The sequence below is a fragment of the Anopheles marshallii genome, chromosome X, assembly GCF_943734725.1.
Source record: "Anopheles marshallii chromosome X, idAnoMarsDA_429_01, whole genome shotgun sequence".
Classification (NCBI taxonomy): Eukaryota; Metazoa; Arthropoda; class Insecta; order Diptera; family Culicidae; genus Anopheles; species Anopheles marshallii.
In genome coordinates, this window is record NC_071325.1 from 1,184,914 (window position 1) to 1,205,119 (window position 20,206).

Sequence of the window (20,206 nt, forward strand, 5' to 3'; positions counted from 1 at the left end):
CGAATGGGTAGGATATAGTAAGCATCTAGTAGAATCTTCACGAATTAGTACCAGATCGACAGTTTGATCTGCCCCGTAAGTGACGCACAGGTGTATCAGGACGATCCACCATTTGTGGAACCAGAGCAGGTGGTAAGATATTATAATACACCGAGTGTGTCCAAACGCGGTTTGGTATAAAATGTTTCCTTCCTCACAACTCTTTCGAACCGCTTTCGTACGCCGCCTACTGATATCACCCATCTGCGTGCGTATCCTCCGCAAAAAGGCTTAGGGTTAAGTGTGTGGCTACTACTGCCTGTTGGACGTGCGTGAAACGAACGTTTGCAAAGAAACAGCCCACATCTTGGAAATCGAAATATAATACCGAGAGAGCCGCACATACATATAGGCGCACCCGTGCGTGCATAAACACCTTTCACACCACATATCATAGCAACTTTGGAAGATTCTGACCTGCTGTACCCGAAGCGTCGACCGGCACCCACACCCACAAGCACAACTTTTCCCAGCAGTATTTAACGAAAACGAATAGCAACCGCACACACCTGCACGTACACCGCATGGTATAACGGTAAATTATAACGCAAAGTACCTCCAATCAAACGCATCGTATTCATCGATCACACATACAAAACATACACACACGCACACACACACACAGACGCCAAATCCTAAGAGGACAAGTTTTGAAATTCGTGATGCGGCGTGGGAAATGGTGTGGACGTGCAGATTACCAGCAATCATCAAGCAGCCGAAGCAATCTGTCAATCTAATCCTCAGTACGGGGAGCAACCACTAATCTGCAGCACTTGGTGAGAGGAGACAATAGCGAAGGCAGGTAGGTAAAATGAAGAGACTGCGGCATACCGGCTGTCCGCACACAATTCCTGTCTAATTGAAGAAGATGCGACACTTTGCTTGTGTTCGAAATGTTCATGTGCGAGCTGAAAGACCCTTTATAAGGTGTGTGGGTGTGATAAGCAACAGAATCGGAGTACTACTTCTTGCTGAGTACAACCATACCTGGTAGGGACACATGTTTCTAGTTCGTTCACTTGAATACCTGCATTCGATGTTATAAATAGAGGGGCAATAGTATTAGAGTACAATTCCTGTAGTCCAAATAGATAATAATCTAACTATATTGTCTCGCTCATCCACGCATCTAAATACACTACATACACAATTCGCAATAAGGCATGAGAATTTATTTTGAACAGAATTCAACGAATACATAAGCAATATAGATTTGCGATATTTGAATACATTGCAGTGTTCGATAGGTCAGTATGACTCTAACGACCAATCAGACATATCGTGTGCGTGAAGGTATCTTCGAGTATTAACTTCCTTGATAACCCTATTTTGAGACTTTAAATGTTTGAAACATCTAAAAAAAGAATAATCTATTTCCTCTAGAGAATTCGAAGCCAAGTAAAAAACTTGTTTATGTTGGATAAACGACCGCGAATCAAATAAACGAGCTTTATTCCAATCCAGGCATTGAACACCTCTGTCACCTCTTATTACTGTGGTTTTTTCCCAGTTGCTTACTTTGCTGATTGAAATTTGTGCTATTCCCTTTTACGTCATTTCTCTTATTAGCATTTAAACCCCAACTTGCCGTTTGAAGTGCCAGGGGCTTCCGCTGTGTCAAACCACTGTGCGGAGTTTCAATTTGGGGCAGAGAGAGAGAGAGAGAGCAAAAGGGAGGGAAAAGAATAGACCTCCCCCGTTTGTCAGGTACGTTGCAGCAGGGGCACCGAAACACCAGGACACCAACAGCTATAGGAGATGAACAGTCGCGTCTACTGTCCGGCACGGCTGCACCAGGACGATACCGACCGCCATCAGCATCATCACCATCGTGACACCGCCACCGGCACCGAGAACCGTTCGCAATGGTACCGTACCAGCTGGAAATACTTGCCCTCGTTGCCGTGCTAATCGGTATCGTCGTCAACTCCTACATTGTCGTTATCGTTATCCTCACGAAACAGGTAAGTTCGCTAAACCCCACCATCAATGCAATGCAGCACCACGCCTCGTTGCGAATCGATCAGTCAATCGATCGAAGAAATTGTGTTCCACTGTGTGCGGGAGTGCATCGCACCCCGGGAGGTTGCCAACGTCCCTGGGCGGCACACAATGCAATCTTTTTAAGTGGCGGAAGGATGTGGGAAGGGGCGAGTTCTTTTGAAGGCTTGCAGGTGAATAATCTTGCATCGATACCGTGCGTGCGGTGTATTCAGATGAATCTTTCCAGCCCGATTTTAATGCAGATCCCGGCTGAGATAGAAGGAGCGAGAGGAAGCTTACTGTTGTGGAGCCTTTTTTTCTCTCCAAACGAATCACGTCCTGCGGATATTTCGCACCGTAATAATGCCATCGTCTAAAAGGTTTGACTCGCATAGGACGGTGCGTTCTGAAGAAATCAATCCAAATACAACGAAAGGACGTGGGTTTTTACATCTTTATTTCGTTTTTAATACTGCCAATGTAACCGCAACAATCCCATCATATCACGCAAAGGCATAAGTTAGGTATGTTAATACCTTTCTCTTCGCCTGTATTTGTATGGAAGTATATAATTCTTCGTACGTCCCACAGTAAGTCCCTTCGTAAGTTCCAGTACGAGCTTTTTCCAAAACGAAAGGAAAAAAGAAAGGCCCCACCGAATTATATCGTAGATTTGGTGCGAGAGCCTCACAAAAACCCACTTCGACCCAGCACCGTGCCGTCCGCACTGACATGCAAAAAAAAACGGGAAAACTAGTGAGGGGTTTTGTTTGTTTTTTTGTTTTTTAAGTTGCGGAAAACAAAGTTCTGTCGAAACGCTCACCTGTCACGACGGCCGTGTCCCTATCTATATGCGCACGAATTCAAAAGTCATCAAGATGCGAAGATCCTTCACCGTGGTTGCATTTGAAGTGCTCCGAACCGGTCCCGACTGCTCGTCGAGTGGGCCAACAGCGCAAAACCCCGAACCGCGATGAGTGCGACGATGATAAGCGGAACAATGGGATTGTCGTGGGTGCCAATGTACTGCCGGTGGTGGCCATTGTTTGTTCCATCGGTGATTCCGGGGAACCGCTCGAGTGGGCCTGTTGTATTCCGCCACGGCGGTTTTGGCTTTGGTGGTGGTGTAACAGTGTTTGGGGCGTGTGAGCGTTTTTTTTTTAATTTTGTTTTGTTGTCATCTAAATTTCATTTCCCAGAAGGTGGCATTGTATGTACACCGACAGTCACTTTTCCGTGAAGCTTTCTTTATAATCCCGTTAACGGGGGAATGTGACGAACAAACGTCGTGTCTAACCTCGTTCAATTTTCCGGTCGCGTTCCGTCAATGCAGTTTTTTTTTCTCGGAGGTCTTTCAGTAAATCAACATACACTAGAACCCCATAAAGCATGTAGTTAAACCGACTTGGTATACACCGTAGGAAATGGAAGAGGGGTGAATGTTTTGTAATGAAGCGTGTGATGACAAAGGGCGCGTGCTTCAACCCCAATGGAGGCGCCTGGTGCTGCACGGGTGTATCAATTAAATATTTAAAAGTCAAAATTTTCAACACTACTTATTTGAAATGGTTGATAGCGTTTACGGAGGTGGCCCCGGTTTGGGGACTGGGCAGCAGGGTGGTTTCGTTATTTTCGTCCCTTCCAGCAGCTATCATTCTGCACGCGCGATCATTTTGGGTTTAACGCGCTTTTATCGGAGGACTCTCCCTGTTGTCCCTTCTCCCCGCTGAAGCTCTATCGAGAGCTACGGAACAGATGGTTCACTTCACGGGAGTCGGTAAAAGTTCTCAACCGTACACCCCACCGTACACCCTTCCTCTCAACCCGTCGCCATTCGCGTTTGCACAAGCACATCGCAGGCACCGATAGACACACCGACACCGGTTTCAATGGATGAAAGGAAGAGTGCTTCACGAACAAGGCAAGCACAGGCAATCCGTCCCCAGGTTTTCGGGAAAACCCCACGGACGAACGAAAATTTATCAATAACATTCCAAACCCTCCGCTTCATGATACCACCGCCATGCGTCGACTACCCTGCACTGACCCCGGGACGCAACTGAAACCGGAACACCTTCCGTCCGGTCTGCCAAACGTGGAATTATTAAAGCAGCAACACCGTCCCCCCTCCGTTAAAAAGAGCATAGAAAATGCATGAGGAACAGTGAGGAAATCTTACCTTCTGGGTTGTAGAAACTTTGCTCGCTTACTGTTACTAAATGCTGGCACCGTTTCTCCAGCGTGTCGCTGTTGTTTGTCTCGTGTTTTTTTTTTCGGGTGTTTGGGCTAAGAAAAACTGAGGAAAAGAAAATATCCAACGTGAATTCCGGATTAGATCCAAACCAACCTGGATCCTGATGCGTTACTGCACACTACACATCTCTTGATCCTTGTTTTTTTCTCTTGTTTTCCTTCATGAAACGATGTGGACAAAGCCCCCTTCCCCCCGCTCCCTACATGTTTCCTGCTATATAAATATACATGTTACTGACGCTTGATGACGCAGCAACCACTAGAAAAGTGTTGCATTTCAATATCCATCACTTCGGGTGCCAGGTCTTTTTTATATTCTTCCATCATAAGCTGCTTTTTTTTGTTGGTTCCAATCCCCCACTTTTATGGCGTTGAAGTGTGTGTGTATGTTTTTCATGAAGCACGGTGAAAATGGTTAATTTTATCACCCTGCTGTCTGAAACCGGGTGTCTCTCCCTCTCTCTCTCCCCACCCTTGTGACCAACGGGTAACGAATGGAAATTGTTATTATATTTTGATCATTGCTCTTATTGACCGGTTATCGTGTTTTCCGCCGGTTTCGGTGTGTCTATTTTAAGGCACCTACCGTTACTTACGTACTTTTCGTTCGTAATTTCGACATTTTTTTGTTATTGTTGCTGTTTTCATTCCACGTTCGCCGGCTATGCTCTCTGCTGTTTAGCCACTTTTTCGCTTCATTATTTTCAATGTGATCCCTTTTTCGATTCTTCACCACCCGACAACCCAAAGTTTGCCCTAAAGCGCCCCATTTGTAGAGCGCCCGAAGCAGCTCGCCTTTACCGATTACAATACCACCACCCACACCTAATGGGTGCGGCAGGAAAACGGAGAGGTCGATTGGGGAGGGAAAACCACCCACCAAAACCATCAAGCGCAACCGATGGTGAAAATTTAATGATGCCTCGTGTCCTTGCGAATCTTCCAGCGAAAGTTTCGGTGTGTGTCTCTGTACGTGTTTCGCTATATTCTTTTCTCTGTGATCACTGTTATCTACTGTTTTTTTTTTGTTTGTGGATGCCTTCTTCACGCCCCGATCCAGCTTTTTGACGACCGGTACCATCCCGAGCCCGAAAATGCTTCATCCTTTTTTCTTTCTTTTGGTTTGCTTTGTTTGTTCGATGTCACTGTGAGAATGGATCGGTACACCACACGAAAGGCCCGTTGAGCAGTGGCGTGCGTCTTGTTGCCACAAACCCTTGAAGGATCCGCTATTGGTTTGCCATTTGTTTGTGTGCAATAACGTCTTTGTTTTCTCCATATTTTCTATACCGAAAATTTTGAGCTGGATCGCAATCGAAACGACACGATACGGCCTATTTTTAACGCGTTAAAACTCTGCTCTTCATAACGATCGTTGGTACACCGAAATCCCCTGCACTGGTTGCCCCTCACATCTGCCTTTTGCATCGTTTTATTTTCTCGCATACGCACCCAATCAAGCGGGTGTTTTCCCACCCGAAACAGGTTCATTTGCTGCCGAAGGGTTAGGTAGCACATGCGGTGGAAAATCGCCGATACGAATTCGATTCCCAGCGGCACGATTTCAATCGACTTTCTCATAAGAACACGGACGACCCGGTACCAGTTAGAGCGTGGGTACGATAGCAGAAGCGGATGGTGGTAGTGGTGAAGAGACATGATGTACAAAATGAGATAAAAGCACCACGATGGGGTGGGATGCGCATTAGCAGAACGAGAAAAACAACTTCTGCTAAACCACACCGAAACCACACGGGAATCCTTGTAAATTCATTCCGTGTGTTTCGTGTCCATTTCCTTCAGTTTCTACCACCTTACCAAGCGTCACTTTTCCCTATGCTGCTTATATTTACCAAGGTGTGTGTGTGTCCGGTCAGAAGCTACCGAGAGGAAAGTTGCTTTTTACACGGCGTATGGTGAACCGTTTTCCATCCAGCCAGAAACAAGCCGTTGGTCAATTTGAAACCAAATATCACCAACATCAGCCCATAGGTTTTTGCCTCAGCATGGGGATGGGTGAATATGGCGGGGAAAACATAAGAGCTCTGTATCCTTGTGCAGGTACCTTGTGCGTACCTGTTGCTGTCTCGTTTTGTGGTTCCGGTAAAGGAACAAAACACGTAAGAGCAAGCACCAAAAAAATTAAACTCCCCGTAAAATAATGCTCCGGATTTTATTTCCATCCGCTCCCGGTCAACATATCCACACCATTTACGGCTGGACAGCGGTGTACCGGTTTGGTTGCGGTTTTTGTTCTACCAGTGCTTCGCCGTTTCACAATTTGCACACTCCGGGTGTAGGAATGCCCCGGTTTCACGTGCCAGTTACGAGTTACGCCGTACTCGGATGCTGTAACGAATGCCCGAACCGAAAATTAAATAAATCAATCAATGTCGGAATGTACTGTGCACCCAAAAAGTTCGGCTCGGGTTTTTTTCCAAACCGATGGTAACCTCAACCAGAACGGTGTGTGTACACCTTGCCTTGCGGTCGGATGGTAAAGGCTCATCAAATCGCTCATAATGGCCAATTTAGGCTTTTACGTGCAAGTACGACCCGGGTACTTTTTCTGGGCTTCGGTTTTCGCCGCGAATAAACGGTTAAGAGAAAGAAGAACCGAAAGAAGTATGGTCCCGCGCATACCATGCAAACATATCACGGTAGTATAACGCACTACACGGAAGATTTGCCTCTACTCACACCGGCAAGTTGAAAGAAGTTTTCAAGTTGATTGAATTTGATATTTTGCAAGCATTCACTCGCGCACACATTCAAACTCTCGTATTCTGGACGTAGTTTATTCATGCCATCTCCACCTTCTTTTTTCCGACACTTTTTTCTCACTTTCCTTACCACCTTTTTGCCTGCACCGGAAAGATGAAATGCCAAGCGACAGGTGGAAAGAAGCAAAAAAAAAAGGACCCCACTCGCGATTGTCGGAATACCGTCAGTTACAATTTCCATCACCGTCAGTACATTTGGATTTTTGGTTACTAAACCTAGCTACATAACACGACCGCCTAAAGCTTGCCCGTAATCAAATTGTCAACGGCGCAAGTAAATAAGCGACTAAATCTGTACGCGAGCGTGACAATCCCACCGGCAGCACCGGCCCTCGGGTGTCGTTATGTGTTAGTGCGTGTTTGATTTTTTGACAAGCAAATCGATCCCGCACCGATCCTTACACCCACCACCACCGGTGTGCTGGCACATCTTGCTCTGTTTATTCGCAGTCACAAACATATACCGCCATAAACTGTCGATTCGAATGCAACGAACTGAAAAAAGCGAAACAAAAAAGATGAACACAGAAGTGAGATCAATTTCAATTGGACGTTACCCGGGGTTCACGTACACCCGGGCGCTGTCCCGTTCTTCCACCGGGATACCGTCCCGCTTACACTGGTCGGTGGGTTTGTGTGCGTGCTTGTTTGGGGCTTTTGCCGGGAAACTTTGGACAAGTTGCGAAGATATGAATCCAAAAAAGGTTATTGCAGGGCAGGTTCGTCAAACACGAAAACACAAACTCATCACAATGAATAAGTAGCGCTGTGATTGACTTGCCCGGGGTGTAGATAGGAGCTGGAGCGAAACCGACACACAAAAATAAAACAGATATTCACAAAAACACTCCACTAACCTAACGCACAAGGGTCCCTAGGGTATGGGTAATGTGTCCTGCGTGCGACAGAAAATGGATCGGTTCGATCATTACCTATGCACGGCAAACCTGGGAAACTGAGAACTCGGAATGAAAAGGTAACAACCGAAAAACAAACTGTATCCGACCGTCACGCAGGGGGAATCGGAATTCTGGGAGCGGGTCGACCATTGTAAAGCTATTTTTCGCCTTATTTTATTGCATTACTTGTACACTCTCTCTACCGCCAGTACCGTGGGTCTCGTAGTTTCAGACACCAGATCCCTAGAACCGAGAGCCAATCATCTAAATGGAAAAATCAATCTAAATTGATTGAAGGTAGCTTTATTATGTGTGTTTTTTGCATTTTCCGAAGGACACTTTTGTCGCTGGCTAGTTGATGGAGGGATAGGATGGGCCGTTCCCTCTACATCAGCTGAAGGTTCGCTTAATCACAATGAGATTTGTCAAATAAAGTTTTACTCTTCCAGCGTATGTTTCGATGGAGCAAACCGAACAGCACTATCACTGGACCAATTTCCAATTTAAGCAAAAGAAATATAAAAAACACACACACTCACACACAAGGATTAAGTAGGATGTGCATCGCACTGCCGGTGTCCGGGTGCTTTGGCCCTCGGTAACTCAAAATACATTAGAGTACACTCACTCAGGAAATGTCGGCCCAGATTCCAGATGTGCTACTTAATGTGCCCGGTGTTTCTCGCGGCTGTAGCCTGAAGTTCCCCGGGTAACTAGCACCCTGACAGTAGCACACCGTCATCCATCCATCCATCAAGGCTCAGGGTGTAATTACATTTGTCCTCGCTGGTGTTCGACTTCCTCATCAGCGAGTTCCCACTTGCACGGGAAACGGCGCGGCGAAGAACCTGCGGTAGGTTTTGCAGAGCCCGGCCGAAGGATGCACCGGATCCTGTCAGTACGCTTGATTGGCTTTTATCGTCGATCGCTTATGACTTTTCGCTTCCCGTTTTCGCGCGTCTACTGACGCCAGTATATGCCATTGTGTCTCGTGGTTAGAGCTTTGGGTAGCTGCGTTTTTTTATAATATTTTCTCCCGCTACTTTTTTTTGCTTTCTCCGTCCAATCTCGCCTCTATCCGCACCTAATCGGTTGTCTAATGCGGTGAGAGGTTGCTCCAGGGAGGAGATGTCCATCAAACGGGCTTATGAGAGAGACTGCCAGAAAGGAAGCATGTTAACGGTAGAGCAATAAAGCAAAATTATTGGTTCTGATCTGCAAAACGAGCTGATTTTGACATTAAATGGTAATTCCATTCCACGAACCTTTTGTTGGACGAGCGAGATTGTCCATCACAAAACACTCGGCACCGTGCGCGTGAAACAGACAGATGGATTTTTTGTTTGTGATGCTTTATTCCTAGAAGCGATACCGTCGCCATGTACGGGAAACGATGTACAGATGCTTCCAGGACGATGCATTGGACCGTTACGAAGCTATAAAAGTTCTACGAAATATTGCTATTTCAAAGAATTCTAGAACATGCTATAACCCGTAGATAGCAACTTTAGAATGATTAAAAATTCTCAGAATACTATCAAATCCTTTCATTAAACCTTATACGCGAAGATGCTTAGATGCGAAGGACAGAAATGTTGAGGAAGATACTCAAATGGACGTTCGATTCCAATAGACGTCTAGACGCCTAGTCTTTCATTAGTACTAGACGCCTACAGCTATGCAATAAGCATTTTATAAATAATAAGGGATGTTTGTCATTGTGAATTAGGGTTTGGGTTAGATATATTGAATATCAAGATCTCGTAATACGGGGATTTTCCCAGTGTACATTGCCTATTACGAGACTTAATTACTCTATAGATCGTTGAATTTGCGTGTGGAAAATATACCCCAACATTCTACACTAAAAGTAATCCCGAAGCTAATAATTGCATACTGTTAGGCGTTGTAACACCCCAAAACCAATGACAGTAACACCATACGGGGTAACAAACAGATGGCTTTGTCCTACGTGTTGCATATTTGAGAAGGATCCACAATGGGACAGTGGAGTCTGGTTGAGAGATGATAATGTTTTGCAAAATCCCATTAAAGCTCCATTGAGTAATAGTTCCGCTAAATTTTAACGATACGATCGTGCACTATTTACCATTCGAAGCGTTAGAGATTGTTCTACGAATTCCCGTTGCAACAGACCCCACGAAACCTTTGACCTGACTGTTTGCAATCGCTTAACGGTAGGAAAACAAATCGAGTCTAATTAATTATCGGTCAAACAGCTTTGCCGACACTGATGTGTAACAGTTTGCACACCCACTCTTTAACCCAGCAGTATATCCAGTGACCGTAAAGAGCAAATCAAAGCCATGATGGGGCAAATGATTTGAGCTATAATTGCGAACTAACAACGGTGAGCGATAGGCAGCTCACACACAGCGAAAAGAAGTCACCGTTCGCACATCGATCGGTGGCGGTGGAAGCTCGATTCCGGGGAGGGATAGGGGTTTCACCACTCCAGCACGTTCCCATTTTGCCGGTCCGTCCCATCCCGCATGTTCGTCCACCACACGCTAGCATGTCGAAGCGCAAATCATAATACCCGGTGCTCCCAGTCCGCAGTAGTTAGTGCGATTTTGTTTGCATTGCGGATTACGCTCGCCTGGCAAACAACTGCATCCATTGGCGCTGAAAATTGGTTCGCCTCGTGCCTCGGTCGCACCGGGCGGGATTTTCACGATACTCACCAGCGGGAGCAAGGTGGCGGGCGGGTGTGGGAGCATAACACGCCTGCACCGCACCGCACGTCTGGTGTCTTGAAGCGGCGGCCGAAGAAGAAACCAAAACGGGAATATTGCCGAACCCGATAAGAAAAGTGAGCACGGTGTAGATATTTTACGCCGTGACTGGACTTTGGTTTTTATTTTTACTTTTGGTTTTGTTTCCATTCTCGCCGTTCTTTGTTTCCGTTGTAACCATTTTGAAACATCGCTTTGTGCTTCGTTGTCCATTTTCCCGAGGCTTTTTTTTTTCTTTTAATTCCTTCCCTCGAACGTGTTTTAGCGCACTTTCAATGCTGATGAAAATGAAAATTGTACGCCTGAATTGCTACTATTTCACCGTACACGGCGGACATGCCGTTTGGGCTTTTATTTTTTTTGCGCCTGGCAGGGCTGCAATTTCACAGCACTGCCGGTCCGGATCGGTGACCACGACAAAGGGATGTCCGATTATTTATCGCCATTGCTGCCTATATTGGATTTCTAACCCTGATGTCTTCCATTCCGATGCCTAACTGCCTGTGTGGGTGGGGGTGGGGTGTGGGGTGGGGAGGCCAATTATCGGACTACGGTTGTGACCAATGCGACGATTGGCCAGTTAACGGGCAGCGGTACGATTTATTTGCTAACCTACTTTCCTTCCCCCTTCCACGATAGCTTTCATCCAGCTACAATGCTTCACAATGGCATTGCACACCGGTACCGGGATCGGAACGTGTACATAAATGTATGCGTATATATATTATGCTTGTTATATATATTTTTTCTATTTATTCCCGCCCTGTGCGGCCATTACCTGTGCGCTGAAGCGATTAATTTGTACAAGTTTATTGCGCTTCCCGTACCTGGTGGAACCAGTACCCCGGCAAAGCGACCCCCCCAGGGGAACCGTTGCCAAGTGAGTACTGTTTTTCGTTCTCGTCGCAGACGCGGAGATGAATTCCAGATGCTTATGACTCGCCCCGATGTAGCCAGCGTTTTCGATGCACCCGATCCGGCACGGTGGATGGATTGGGATATCTTGGGCTCTAGCGGCCTGCGTGACATTGGCACGGGCGCTTGCTATCGCATTTCTTATTTTCCAACCGTCAACAACTTTTAATTGGTATGTCGGTTGCCGCAGGAACCCACCCAGCCACGATGACTGGGGCTTTGTTTGTTTCGTGTGTTTGTACAGGACGCGCGTTGTTCGCGGTGCAACCACCCATCGCTGGCTAGGGATTCTTGGTGCGGAAGTTGCTAAGGGAAACCGATACGGTTGTGCCGCGACGTAAGCAGCCTTCAAATCGGCTTCTCTAAAGCTGGCAGCTTGACAAAGGCCATAATAAAATAGTGCACCTAATTGAAGTTATCCTTTTAATAAGCTTCCCTATACCCCCTTTAACAGCGCCCGGAGCGTGTCATTGTGGCGGTGCATTAAATCGGAGCACCATTCTCTACCTTCACAGATCACATTCGCCAGCAAGATACTGCTGCTCCATCTGGGCGTTGTAAACGCCGTACTATGTCTGTTCTATCTGGTCTACTACACCGCGAGCTTGTTCCGGCTGCTACCCGTGGCGCTGGACGCAATGGACGTCGCCTGTCTAATGTTCGGGCTCTGTTTCAACACGCTCCACTCGATCGCGCTATGGACGCTGTGTGCACTCAACTTCGATCGGTACTTTGCTATCGCCACGCCGCTACACTATGGCACGTTCATCAACACGAAAAAGGTACGTTTTTTTGTTTTGTATAGTGAGCATCGTACGTAGTAAGAAAGGCACCTTACGGGTAAAACATAAGAAAGTGCGCAGTACGTGGACATGCAAGTGATTGCATGCTATAAAAGCGCTAATTTGAGTCAACCACAACACGCCTGTCATCGTTACCACGTTAAGGATAAATGTTATGCCCGGCACCGAGTAAATGTTATCTGTGTTTACACCCGTATCAAATTATGACATAAACCAAACAAACGAATGAAAATGAATGACACGGTGGACACTTTCTAATGTTTTACTCTCGTTTCAAACCATCCAGCCTGTTAATAACAGCCTCCAAAAATAATCGTCACCAAAACTCTTTATTAGCTATCCCATGTGATGTAGATTGCATACATTTAGGCGCATTTAATTAAAATTAGTGATGAAACTTTACAAGCGAACATATATTCTAAAAACGATAGATCTTGCATAATGCTGATAAATTTATGCACATTTTAATATTTCCATATGGAATTTAAATTAAATGCCTCCAATAAATGGCACAATATTAGGCACGCTACACCAATCATACTGTATTGCACTGTCTAGCACACTGTCGCATGTTACTTGATCTAGCTGTCTCTCTCTCTCTCTCTCTCTCTCTCTCTCTCTCTTTATCTTTCTCTCGCTCTCCCTCTCTATCTACCCTCTATCTATCTATCTCCTACTCCTACTCCTACCTATTTCTATTCTATCTGGTACGGCTTCATACCATTTCTGACACCTGGCGACACACTCTGCCCATAACAGCAGGTCCTGATAACACTCGGTGCCGGTTGGATCGTGTCGACGCTTTTCAGCTTACCGCAGGCGGTACGAATATCGGCCTATAAGTTCGACAGCGATTACGAACTCTGCCTGCCAAACCTTCAGACGACGGAATCGCTCATCTACAGCATCAGCTTCGTACTGTTCACCATCCTGCTACCGATTGTGCTGATCCTGGGCTGCAACATGAAGGTAGGCATTCTTTTTTTTCCCCTCCCTGCCCGAAAATACGTCCCGGCGTCCACCGTTACGTCATTCTCGCTCGCATTGTCCCACGTGGTGTAACGCACCTTACCGGTCTCGCGCGTAATTACACTGCCAGTGCTCCTCCTACATGGCTAAATGTCAAGTTGTGCTCCGGCAGGCACAACAGTGACAGCAATCAGTAAGTCAATCATCATCATCATCGTGCCCTACCCTAGTCTCCCAGCTTCCCGCTTCCACACCTTACTAAACTCACGTAATTTTACGACCCTTCACCGGTCGAAGATACCGGTTGAGATTAGCTTTCGGCATAAAGTGGCGCCTGTTACCACCCCTTCTAGCAGGGTATACTATATTTAGCGCTTCCGAATAATATCGTATTTAATTATGTGACTCCCATTCCATCTGCTGCCCGCTGCGGAGTGTATCAAAGCTATAACACTCACGATGGTATAGTGACTTCTAAACAAAAAAGTGTTTTTTTTTTGTCGTTGATGTTTTTGATGTAACTGGTGATGGGTCATAAGGTTCATATAACGAATCGACCCAGAGTTGGGAGTAGCTTTGCAAGAATACCAGTAGATCCAAAGACTCCGGTAGGTGCGGTACAAAATATAAAGGATTCCTACCCATTTTCGCAACGAGTTCGGGTCGAACCTCCTGAACCTATTGCTACTGATCCTACTGATCCTACAAGACCTTTTGGATCGCTTTGAATTGCTTACGGATGGTCACAGCCTGGAAATTTCCTGGACGACCCGCACATCACTAGTTCTCCAAACCCGACTGTATCCTTCCTTAATCGCTAAAAACAAAACCAAATTACACACACACCACACTCCAACGTACACACACACAGGGTATAAAAAAGCCCACATACGCTTGCACATTGGTACAGCAGAAAAAAGCTTTACCTTTGCTCATGAATATGGATGTGCGATAAACTTCAAAAGCGTCCCCTCGGTGCACGCCGCCGGCAGCTACGTTGGTAGAGTACCGGGAATGAATCCAGCCTCGGTGTAATTGCGCCCGAATGGTAGGCAAGCGGTACAGCACGTTACTAAGTAAATCTTGTGCGGGTGTGTATAGTGTAGCGGCGGATTTCGATACGAGGCGTGATCGGTACGGCTAAAACCCCGGAGTTTAACGGTAGGATGGGGCTCATCATCATCATCAACATCGAACACGCTTACCATTTGCATTATGACCTGGTCGCGCGCGCCTGGATGCTCGTGCATCATTGCCCTGTGTGCTCTGACGCGGTTTTCCAATTTTGCGCTCGCAGCAAAACACGGCTTGAGGGGGGTAGCACGAAGAATGGCGGGACTGTGTGGAGAAGCAGGGAATGTTTTGTTCCCTTATTTTGGTCACGACTGGGGAAATGTGCGAGCAGGTCGACGAATCTGAACTTCCTGAGGTGTGCAGAGAAAAAGGGAATCGATAAATCGATTGCGAACGATATATTTTAATCAACTTCCCAATCGTTGAGCAATCATGCCATTGTGCACGGGTTTCCTAGCCAGGTCTGGTGGCAATCGTGAACGAAATGGAGTTGTCGCCGACAAAACCCCATCTTCGGAGGTTAAAGAAAGTGGGAACGGATTATATCCGTACCTGGGTTCGAGTCGTGAACCTTCTTCAAGGCCGGTCCCAGGCTGCATGTCGACAACGCTAAATGGCAGTAACCTTCACCCCGTACGCGTCCTTGCTCTGTTCGTGTTTGGTTGGAACATTCGCCCTCCTCCTTTTGCCGGCTGCCACCCTATTTTAGCTATGCACGTATAACGTGCAGCGTCCTTCTGAAATGTAATGAACCTTTTTGGAATGGAAATTGTTTTATTGATCAGATCGGTACATTTGAAGATTGATCAGTCAATCTTCAAAATAGCCATCCAAGACTTATCCATCAATATCTTTTCGACGACAATATATATTCGGGACTTCCAAGTCGTGAAGACGTCTTCATAGGCCCCTATTGGAATTTTCTTTGGAGCAAATTAGAAAATTACGATGGTTTTTTTCTCAAACCCCAGCAAGGGTTTGTGAGGACCGGAATTGTAATATAAAATTCCTATCATCTTCATCAAAGATCATGAAGGCTAGTGTAGATACTAACTACAACCCACTAATCCCGCAACTCACTCACTCAACTCAAGAATTGGCAGGCCTTAGACCTCTTGAGGTTGCTGTGCCGATAAAGCAGAAGTATGGACATTCGTTACCTCTGTAGCCATGCTGTGGGACCACGCCGCGACCAATATAGATTAGGTGTTGCTGGGCACCTACATTGCCTCGTTTCTTTCACCTATCAACCTGAGAGCTCATAGACGACTGACTGACTGCACCCTGTATAGTGAGGCGGGGCTAGCATGACTTCTCCTTACCATACGTCTTCTACCTTTTGTCTCCAGGTGCTGATGATCGCACGCTACCAGCGCAACCGGATCGCTTCCGCCATCCTGGAGGTGACACTGTCCGCCCAGCTGACCATCACACATCAGCGGAATCCGTTCTTTGTGCCGAATGCCGGTACGGGTCCGGGCGGTACCGGACCGGCGGCCGACTGCAAACCGTACACGCAAGCCTCCAACCAGAACAATCCGGCAGCGAACGTGATACAGTTGGTCGGGTCGGCGATACTGTTCCACTGTCCGTACTATTTCGTCATCCTCTGGAACAGCATGCTACCGTTCGTGGCGAACGGTTGGCGCACACCGGCCCTGTTGCTCAATGTCGCCTCCTTTCTGCTGCTGCTATCGCCGACGATCAATGCGATTCTGTACGGCGTGCGGAGCAAAATCGTGCGCCGTTCGTTTCGCAACATCTGGCGCAAGCAGAAGCAAAAGATCGAGATCCATTATGAGATACAGGCGCGAACACCGTCGACCTGCGGCTCCCGTCGGCCATCGCTCAGCGGCACCCAGTTCCAGCAGCAGCAACTACAGCAGCAGCAGCAACCGCTGCTGCTTGCGTTCTCCGCCGACACGAGCCGGCCCGGTTCGGCCAGTGGTGCGACCGCACCGGACACACGCTCCGAGATCGGTCTGGAACCGGACGGATCGTCGCACGATGCGTCCCTGCAGTCGCCACTCGGGCGCATCAAGTTCGGCAGCTGCTCGGCACTGAGCGGGCCCCTGTTTGTATGCAATCCGACACCAAATATGCACCAACAGCAACATTCCCATCATCCGCATCACGGTGCCGGACCGCGGCCAAAGATCACCATCACGAAGATACTCACCGATGACGAGACACCGGGATGCATCCGGTCACCGCCACCGCCCCCTTCATCGCCCCTCTCGCCAACCGCTTCGGTGTTCGAGCATCAAGGGTTTGATATAGCGGCGGCCGCCGTCGACGGTGGGCGGCTGCCGGCGGCACTCGTCGCCACGATACCACCGATCTGCATCACAGACAATCTCAGCGTCGCTGGACAATCAGGTGCCAAGTTGCACCCCGCCGCACCCCTTTCGGCCGGCCCCATCTGCCTCGAGCCGAAGATATCGTTTAGGAAGTTTTCCTCGCTGCAGGAAATTTTAGGCAACGGGACTGACTAAAAAGCGGTTATATACTTATATACTTAGACATATATACATATATTTAAATACATAAATATATATATATATTTAACTGACTATTAGATGTGAAGCAAAGATTTACACTGCTAAGCAAACTCATGCTTGCTCTCCTCTTCCTCCCCTCCATTCGTCATTCCAAACCACTCCCATCCCCGCCCGTCTTTAATGTTTTCCCGATAATGGGACGGGATGGTTTTGGACGGGGGTACGGAGGAGCGCAGTAGAAAAATGGACGTGAAGCGAATTTAGTTTTGTGTGAAGGAAATGTTTAATCCCAAAACTGACAAGAAGAAAATGGAAAAAATGGGAAAAAACATTAAATAGCAGCACGTTCGCCACCTAAACAAAAAAAACAAGAACATCGTAGAAAAAAGCAAAGAAAAGGAGAAGAAAATACGATGTAAAACAAATTAGAACAAAATCTATTTAGAAAAATTGGAAGATAATTTCAAACCGCACATCAGCGTAATCACAGCCCTTACACCAAATAAAACAAAAACAAATGTTAAGTAAGTGATGCAATCGAAGGAATTTAAACAAAATGAAATCACCCACCCACCCACACATACGCGCGCGTGGTAACGAAACAATCTCTTAGGTAAGCGTAATTACATCTGCACGTACAAATCATGTTTTGAGACTGTAGTGCAAAATGAAAACCAGAAGAAGAAAAAACAACACCGTAGAAGCGAGAGCACCTTTTACCCAGCAAGAAGCAAAAAGGAAGAACAGAACAAAAATCGAAAACTGAAACAAAAATGGACGAAAAGTACAATAGACAACCGAACCAAACGTAAGCGAGGTATGTAAATGCGTAAACAAGGGCAAGGAAACGTCAACAGCATAGGAAGGAAAGTCGGTTGATTAGCGCATCGCCGTCAGTATATCGATGCAAAAGGAGTACAGGCAGGGCCGAACAAATGAAACCCTTTCCTGTATAACTTCGAAAGGCTAGAAAGATGCCCACTGGATGGTAATTGCTCCATATGATGTAGCAAAATCCCTGCCCCTGAGCCGGGGGTTTATTAAGAGGCATGGAATAAACTAAAACGGAAATGTTTTTTGTGTTAGCTCAGCGTTTGGTGTCGGCGTTATTCGATTCTGGCCAAAAAAAAAAATGGTTTCGATGACAGCGTCGTTACGACATGCATATGCTTTCACTGTGACGTTCGTGTTGCGAATCCGTTGATGCCCGCAGGTGTGCCGTGGTGAGCGCTCGGTCGAATGTATACGGAAGGCGTGACACACACAGCCGCCCACCGGCCGTCCACAGCTCGCGAAGGTATACTATTCCTTTTTTTTAGAAATTGGATCTTGCCGTGTATGCGTCCACAAAACACGAAGCGAATGATCCATACAGGCTGCGAACGCACACACGAGACGACCATCCCCATCTGTTTCTCCCTCATCCGTACGCGTCATGCGCTAAAATAAGGAGTACCAAAAAGTTCATAGCGTTCTTTATCGCATTTTGGAGAATTGAAAAAAATGAAGATTTATCAAAAATCTTCCCCCCTGCGTTCTTTTGTGCCATAATAGATCACATATGGGTGGGCCCACCAAAGTGTGATCTATTAGCCCCGTTCAAGAAGGATTCCAACAGAAGGATTAATTCCCCCCGATAATGGGAATTAAGTTGATAAGTTGACGTGCAGTGTCCCTTATTATGTAATAGAACCATTTCTTCGGCTTGCCAAGCCAAAGGGCATCTTTGTATCAAACTATTTATGAGTTCTTTAATCAGGTGTTAGCATGGGTCCGCCATGTTCTTTGGCTTCCACAGCAAGACTACCCCTCTCTAACAGAGGTTTGCATAAACTTCAACTAAAATCCGATAGCCAGTATTCTTCCAATTGCAATAATGAAACTGACCTTTCCGTGGAAACGCATTGTTCAGTACAAAAGATGCCATTTTTTAACCTTAATAATGGGGAAAAGAACGCCTCAGAATAACATTGTTGCCTGTTTAAAAACGCTACGTATTTATTGATATTCCTAATAGAGATACTACCTCTAATGGAATGCATATGCGTAGCGCTTGCTTTATTTCCGAACCATTTTGCTTTTACTTCGTGCTTTACGTACGAGTCCACGGCAAGACCCAATTTTCTGTTGGAAGTTGTATACCTCCGTTGATTGTGGATGGCCCGTGAACGCCTGTATGTATGTATATCTTTCCATGGTGGACCGCACACACGAGGCGCAAGACGGTGGATGTGTGGATACTGCCGTTGTACAGCTTCGCTGCTTGAAATTAGCGTTAATTATTCATGTTTCCAACTCGACCAGCCACGGTCAAACCGTCGAAAAGGGCATTCCGGAAGCCCGTATAATTGTTTTAAGTCCAAGTTTGCGATCCTTCCGCGCTCCTAGCCGTCTTGGCTGCGTGTATTTGTTATGGGGATCCAGAGTGTACGTGCGCCTCTCAAATAAGATATTGAGAATTCCAACCCAGCAGTCACATAGGAGCCCCAACTCAGCGCGGCGATAGGAGTTAAACGTTGGAGCAAAGCAAACATTGGGCACAAGGATACGGACTGCACCGATATCAATTATTACTCACACGGTCCACGAACGATGAATTTTTCGTCCAACAACATTTGAAACAAGAAAGTGAAAACAAAAACATAGCGAATCCTTCAGAAACAGATCGAGTTGATAAAGCTGATGGCGGGAATGGGTAGAATGCACGTGTCCAACGTGTGGATACTCAATCGATCGAGCGAAAGAGAAAGCGAGAAGGAGAAACATGCAGAGAAGTTAAATGTTTGAAAACCATCGGATATAAATAAGTAATCGTTCTCCTTCACTCGTACCGCTCCAGCAGAGACTCCTCTGGGCAACCTTTAGCAAGCCAAGAAGTTTAAAGCTTTAGTCGATTAGTTTCATCCCCCCAACCGAAACTTATCCTACCTCCCGAATACCCTTCCCCTCATGGGTAGTAAACATTGTTTGTCCATGTGGAGCACCACACCCGCCACAGGTTGAAGGTCGCCTGAATTACGGCACACAAAAAAGCGCCCTCTGCAGGAAACAAATACCCCACTCAACACTTCATTACGCTCGATTGTCGCACCGGGTGAAGCGGCCGCTTTTGAAACCTCCATCTTCCCTTGCCGATGCAGTGATACCGTGGCATCAGCTATTTACGAACCATTTCGCACATTACTCGAACCACGATTGCGTTCATGTGTGTGGGGAGCGGACATTAAAAAA

General features: G+C 46.6%; 1 protein-coding gene across 1 annotated transcript; it reads left to right on the forward strand.

The window, feature by feature from the left end:
* Positions 1–1,898: 1,898 nt before the first annotated feature.
* Positions 1,899–16,969, forward strand: LOC128712786 (alpha-1B adrenergic receptor-like). Its single transcript, XM_053807662.1, has 4 exons — positions 1,899–2,003; positions 12,144–12,410; positions 13,191–13,400; positions 15,824–16,969. Exons 1-4 carry the CDS (start codon positions 1,905–1,907, stop codon positions 16,967–16,969), a joined length of 1,722 nt encoding a protein of 573 aa, XP_053663637.1. The 5' UTR covers positions 1,899–1,904.
* The last annotated feature ends 3,237 nt before the right edge of the window (positions 16,970–20,206 follow it).